Source organism: Salvia miltiorrhiza, chromosome 4 (genome assembly GCF_028751815.1).
Source record: "Salvia miltiorrhiza cultivar Shanhuang (shh) chromosome 4, IMPLAD_Smil_shh, whole genome shotgun sequence".
In the NCBI taxonomy this organism is placed as follows: Eukaryota; Viridiplantae; Streptophyta; class Magnoliopsida; order Lamiales; family Lamiaceae; genus Salvia; species Salvia miltiorrhiza.
This window is the reverse complement of record NC_080390.1, coordinates 48,884,329-48,891,330: the sequence shown is the minus strand read 5'-3', so window position 1 is coordinate 48,891,330 and position 7,002 is coordinate 48,884,329. Positions and strand designations below refer to the sequence as shown.

Sequence of the window (7,002 nt, the reverse complement as noted above, 5' to 3'; positions counted from 1 at the left end):
TCTCTACCGACGGCAAAATAGCCCTCGGTAACTAGCGGCGGTGTCTGCCGCCGCTAATTCTCCGGCTAGGCTCCGCCGTTTAACGGCGACAATTCCGGCGGCATCGCCGCCGTTAACTGCCGACGGCGGATGTTCGCCGCCGTTATTGTCGTTGCCGACGAACCGTTTAGCGGCGGGAGCTTGCCGCCGTTTCGCCGCCGGTAACACTATTTACCGGCGGCCGTCTTTTGTTACCGACGGCATTTAGCCGTCGGTAATCAACGCTTTTTTTGTAGTGAATATCCCATTAATATATATGTCAGTACACTGAAATTTTTCCTTCGAATTGTTCGGCGGCGCGCATATTCTCCCCAGAGCTTCACACCCGCCGCCGCACGCTCCGACCAAGTGATCGCTGAAGAATCTGAAGGGAGATGAGGAGAGATTTAGGGTTTGGAGCTTCAGCCCGAGGCAATTTTTGGGGTCGAAGAGATCGATTCGTTGAGATTTGTAGTGAATACTCTTCATCGTGAGGTTGACTGCGATGGGCAGATCGAGCAAGGAAGGAACGGGGCGGAGGAAGTGGCGGTGGTGGGGGATGGGGGAAAGAGATCTGTTCTTGAAGGTCAGGGAGAGGAGCAAGGGAAGGCGCCAGTACCTGTTTCGTTCTCGGAAGAACGGCGACCGCGCGCTAGTTTTTCAACGGCGACAACGACAATTTGAGAAAAGGAGAGAGCGGGAGAGACGATGGAAGGGAATTGTTGTCGGCGATTTCAGAGCCGCTGAAATTTGGGGGTCGTGGGAGGGGGGAGGGAGAAGAGTGACGTGGGATGGGTGTATGTGGATCTGATTTGGCATTTTCTATGTCACGTTGGCATTTCGGCTGCCAACTCAGATTTAATTTGGTCTGAAAATTATTCCGGCCGGACATTGCAATAAATTGAAATGTCGATGAAATTTTTGATACAATTAAAAAGATTGTCAAAAAACTAAATTTTGGAATAAAGTCGGGTATTTTCATGCAATTAACCCGAAAAACTATTGAAAGATAAGATTTTTCGTAAGTTTATGTTATATTATGTCGAACTATTGAAAGAAGATTTTTCGTAAGTTTATGTTATATTATGTCGATTGTTGCCAGAATTGCTTTAAATTATAAGTCGAAAAGAACGGCAGATGGAAGCAGATCTAAGAGGTGGAGCCACTTGAATTTCAAATTTTAATCAGAGATGTTTGTCTTCACTCATAATTAGTAGAGTCTAGGCATGACTTATATCTCAAACAATAATTCACGTGATATTTCATAAAACTATATTACTATATCTCACTTTAATGCATTTAGCCTAGCCACTAGGCAATAAACCTACAATCATACTCTCAAAGTATTGAAGCATTCCTCCGACTCATTCACACAACATTATCCTATCCAGCTACTATTAAACAAAACTACCTGTGCTAGTAGAATTTTATGAAACGACCAAAATAAATAGAAAAAGTAAACGAAACCCGAAAATTCGAAATACGGCTCATTATCTTCTCATTACTCAAAAATGCAATACATCCTTTTGGCCAAGAAATAGAAACCCATGGAACATAAGTAATATCCATCCACAAAATGCTCGCGCAACAAAACAGTCGGCCAATAAATAGCAAACAAAGAATCCCAAGAAAAACAAAAAATAGATCCCAAGATAAAAACCTGTTCATTATTTTCTATCCTCCTTTGTTCTTCACCAAGCTTCGCGTTTTTATTTGTCTATAGAAATCATCCCATCACATATATTAAGACCAAAATCAACTATCTCCCGGTAAATAATATATCCAGCATAAACTGCTGGTTGATCTTTCCTCAAGTTCTCTCAAAAAAAAAAAAAAAACATGAAAGAGGGAATAGAGGCAGAGAGAGAGAGACAGAGAAACAAAAGTTCGGCACTGTGATAGCTGTGTACGTCATCTGGTCTGTCGTAGTAGATCGTGCCGATGATTCCATATTTCTAGACGACAGCAAGGGATATGCCTTTCTCTACGTGGCTGCTTTCTCATCCAGTGTAACACTGTTGAGATGTGCTGCAAGCATATTCGGACTGGACCTGTTACTTGATTGAGGACTCATTACAGTAGTTTGAGTAGGTGACATTATCCATTTCATCCAATCTCCTTTGCGCCTCACCTTATCACCCTGCAAAGCGAAGGAAGTCACTTTAGCTAACCACAAAACCAACTAAAAAGTTATCCTAGTATAAACAGGAAGTTCAATGGAACATATCAAAGGACCAAATCTTCAAAGATCAATATAGTGCTAAACACTAAACAAAATATAAACAGAATTTGATCAAAATAGATTTCCAATGAAATTAGAATTCCCCTGCCTCACACGAGAGACATCATGGTCATAAACATAGTTATTAATCGCGCATCGCGCACGATCGCGCAAACCTGTCCTAGGGTGATCGCGCATCGCGCGCTATTTGAATATATCGCGCAGAAATAGATAAAAACATAATATATATCATAATCATAGTAAAACCATGCATAATATGTCTAGTTAATAAAAAATAAAGTCATAAGTTCAAATAAAAATCAATATATAATTGTATTAAAGCCTCTAATCCTCATCCTCATCCTCCGAACCAATAGTTGAATTTGAACTTGCCATAGAATATGACAAGAGGAGAGGAAGAAGGTTCTTGAACTGAACCGTGAGAGAGAGAGAGAGACAGACTGCCGCGAGAGAGAGAGGCAGACTGCCGTGAGAGGGAATAAAATAAATCTTCTGTGTTGGAAAGTCTAAAGACTTAAGTAATTAAGTATATAGAATACAACTTAAAACCCTAATTAAATATCACTTATTGCCTTATGAGTTATGGCCGTTCAAAATTCTGCACAATAATAAGTAATAACCCTAATTAAGCCTAATTAAGAAAAGCCCATGAAATAAAGTGAGGCCCATGCATGCAATTGACTGATTTCAAGGCATCAGAGGAATCGCGCGCGCTACCGGCGCGATGCGCGACCTGCGCAATGCGCGAATAGCGCGCGCTATCATGAATAAGCCAAGTTATAGCGGCGCGGCGCGATGGAGGTGCGCGACGCGCGATCGCGCGCGCTACCTGCGCGATTCATAACTATGGTCATAAATACAAAATTTATAACTCACCTGCACTTCCACAGCATTTGAAGATTTTATAACATCCAGTATAAGCTGAATATTGTCTGTCAGCTGCATGACCTGTAAGGACGAGTTACATTAGACACAAGAGAAAAGAAGAAGACCAAGATGAGATTAAACTACTTATATCAAACGCAATAAAAATAAATGAATGATAGCAAAATTCTATAGAAGCTCAGCTTTGTGAGCACTATTCTGACTTGCAAGACAATACGGCCTAATATTGTATATAAATATGATACAGCGTCAACTGACTCAACTTGCACTATAGTTTACAGAAAAATCATTATATATCTCATCTTTGTAATAAAGTTGAATAGCAATAGGTGCTAAATAGTTCACAGTAAAGTCTGCAAGCCACCTGTTGTAACTAGATTTTTATTACCGTTAGTAAATTGGAAATGAGAACCTTGACAGGCCCATGAAAAAGTTATAAATAGATATTCAAAATATTTTAGGGTCCTCCAAAATAATATAAAACCCTTCAAGTGTACTCTAGAAATCTAAACCTAGAACATAATCTTCCAACCAACTTGTGGTTTAGATTACCTCCATATACACAAAACTAGTGCAATTGACATTTTGGAAGAATGATAGGTGTATTTTAAAACCAATCACCATCACCACTAGACATATGTAAGGAACAATATAATTCTCAATGACATTGATCCAACTAGTTTCATAAAGCTACCAAATCTCAATGACATTGAATCAACTAGATTCATCAAAAGTTACAACCATGCAATTTATTTCCCAACTTCAAACATTTTTTGGTCATTTTTATAACTTGAAGACCCATAAATTCTTTATCAAAAGATATAGGAATAAAACAAAAACTAAAAATTGAAAATTGGTTGTGGCTTTCTTACTTTCTTGAAGCCTGCTATTAACTTGATAGAAACCCATCCCTCACCATCCATATTCTGACGCAAGAATATGTCTTTAACTAAGTTCTCGTTACTACAAGGCATAAAATACAATTGACATGAGAAAAATAAATAAATACAAAAGATAAAAGGAACCAACGAATAATACCTAAAATAATAATCAATTTGATTCACTATCTTGGAAGGCAAGTGAGGATCATGCATGGAGAAAAACATTGATGGCATTGGAACCATAGACATAGGCCTAAGTGAATCTGGATGAGGCCCGGGCACATAAAATACAGGTGATTGCATTTCTGTAGATGCATGAAGCAATTGTTAGAATAAACACTATGTTGTATCAACACCACATACATTCTACACATTCAAAAACATAATTCAAAATAACAAACTCACCGGTATAAACCACAGGTGCAACAAAAGGTCGTACGGCAACCGGAGGTGGGGGAACAAAAGGTGCATTAGGAGCTGGTCCACGTAGGAAAGGTCTAGAACCTGTTCGTTGTTGGGATCCATGGCTTTCTCTATGGTTAAAACTTCGATGACCCCAATCTTGTTTTCCACCACGTTCTTGATCACGTCGCCCACCATGGTGGTAAGAACCATCACCTCGAGTTAGTGGGCCACTATTATTCCTTCTAAAAGAACGTTGTGGTTGTGTCTCATTTGCACTATAAGATGCTCCTCTCTGCCCACCTTCTTTATTTGTTGTGTTGCTATCCCTAGAAGGTTCTCCAGCTGAAAGTTTACCTGTACTATGAGTCGGCGAATCGACTACTGTACCATGTTGCACAAGAGGAGCTTGAGAAAAATTGTCCGTAGCTGGCATGTGGGGACTCGAGCTGCTGCCACTACTACGCTTGATTGACTCTCGCTTCGGGCGAGAGGAGATAACGTGATTTGAAACTGCATTTGGACTTGAGATACTACTACTAACTTCTTTTGGTGAAGACAGAGAGCCTCCAGTCAAATCCTCCTATCACACCACAACACAAACACATATTTACAAATAACATTTTCATGTTGAAGAAACACTCAGTACTAAAATAACACTAATATACATCCACTGCTTTCAAGATATAAAATAACATATACACAAAAACAAAGTTCAACACTAATATTCATCTATTGCTTTCAAAATTATAAAATAACATACCAAAAAAAAAAAAAAAAGTTCAACAAATCAAAATCAAAGACAATACATAATTCAAATATATATGGCACAAGCAGTACTAATATTTAACAGACATCAGATTCTTTGCATAACTTTACAGATACAAATAAATTCAATATGCACAAAAAAAAGTTGATACTGAACATTAGATTAATAATCTAAAATCATCCAAGCACATAATCTAGATGAATGCAACTATAAAGAAACACATTAAATAAATAGCAATGCACAATGACCAAAAACCTGTGAGATACTGATTGATCCATGAGAGATAGGTTTGAGAGAATATGTAGAAGGAGATTTAGGGGAAGCACGAGCAGACTCGGCCAGAGCTGGCCACGACTCAGCACCCATGACAGCCCCCGCCGCCTCTGCAGCCGCCCCATTCGATGGCTTGTTCCACACTGGCTTCTTTCCGGCAGCACCATTTTCACCATTTTCAAGCTGAAAATCTTCACCTGCCGCCGCGGCCAAACCATCATCTCCCACTGAGTTGGCTTCTTTGATAGGTAAGGAATCCGAAGACGTAGAAGAAGAGGAAGTCAAAAATTGTTCCTGATCAACGATTCCCGAAATCGGAAGAGACGGAGGAGAGGCAGAGGGGGAAGGCACGCCACGCGCCGCCGACGACCTCCTTGATTGGCGACCCCTAGGAGAATTTTGAGCTTGAATAGGGGCAGAGGAAGCGTCTGAGGCCGTCGCCATCCGGAAATTAGGGTTTTCTTCCTCCACCAAATGAGGGTTTTGGTACTCCCAACTCAACAACTCAACAAATTCAAAAAATTAGTGGCTTTTGGAATCTAATTCCAATATTTGATTGGGTTAGATAAATTTCACTGAATCAAAACTCAAAACATCCAAAACAAACACTTCGGTTAGAGCTGATCAATTAAACTAAAAGAAAAAAATCGAAAGAAATAGTAATGAGAAAGAAAAAAAAATACAATCGAATCGATCAAAAGAACATTCCAAAAATCGATCAGAATCGATCGAAAGAGAAGAGACGGAGAGATTTTTTCTCGTCTCTCAAGTTTCCCTTTTTTTCTTCTTCTACAGAGAAAAACAACTCTGGCTCCCTCTCTCTCTCAGTAGCTTTCTCCTTATTCTTTGCTTAGCACTAAATATTACCCACTGAATTTCATTTTTTTTTTTTTTAATATGAGGTAAAAACTACATATAGTATTTATTTAATTTGTATGTATAACGACGTTGGCCAATTGTACGAATCAAATAGTATCCTTAAATAAATACTCATAATTTAAAACTTAATGTGATTTGGTCCATATGTAAGAATTTTAAAAAAGGGTAATTGTCTTTAAATACATAAACTATCAAAGATTTTTGGAATTGCACACGATCTTTAATTTCAGCTCCACAATACATAATTTTTTATGTTTTTCTGATTTTTCCCATGGAACCTGAAACCCCCAAATTGAGAGATGACGTGGACGCCGGATTATTTACGTGGAATCGCCGGCCAATTTCTTAAAACGACGTCGTCCTAATTTAATAGGAAACGACATCGTTTCCAACTTATTTCCCAAATCAAATCTAATTTCCCCTATTTCCTACGAAAGCTCCAACCCTAATCTTAAGAGGAATCACGTATGTACCAGCGAACCAGAGAAGAAGATGCCTTAAACAACCAGAGTCGATGACACCAGAGCCCTAATTTGAAGAAGACGCCCTAATTCGCGAGCGTCTGTGAGCGAGCGTCGAACCCTGTGCTTTTCGCGAGTCTTCTTCTTCAAGGTAGAAGGTAGCAGGCAACGAGTCTTCTTCTTCAAGGTAGA

The 7,002-nt window shown here is 39.3% G+C and overlaps 1 protein-coding gene across 2 annotated transcripts; it reads right to left on the bottom strand.

The window, feature by feature from the left end:
- Positions 1 to 1,492: 1,492 nt before the first annotated feature.
- Positions 1,493 to 6,344, bottom strand: LOC131021171 (la-related protein 1B-like). Of its 2 annotated transcripts, none has more exons than XM_057950261.1 (6): positions 5,453 to 6,344; positions 4,432 to 5,011; positions 4,184 to 4,331; positions 4,018 to 4,108; positions 3,137 to 3,208; positions 1,493 to 2,158 (listed from the first exon to the last, which is right to left on the bottom strand). In XM_057950261.1, the coding sequence occupies exons 1-6, from the start codon at positions 5,912 to 5,914 to the stop codon at positions 2,003 to 2,005; spliced, it is 1,509 nt and encodes a 502-aa protein (XP_057806244.1). In that variant the 5' UTR covers positions 5,915 to 6,344; the 3' UTR covers positions 1,493 to 2,002. The 2 variants fall into 2 exon arrangements, with proteins under 2 accessions (XP_057806244.1, XP_057806245.1); XM_057950262.1 differs by having other exon boundaries at positions 3,137 to 3,199; positions 5,453 to 6,295.
- Positions 6,345 to 7,002: the final 658 nt, after the last annotated feature.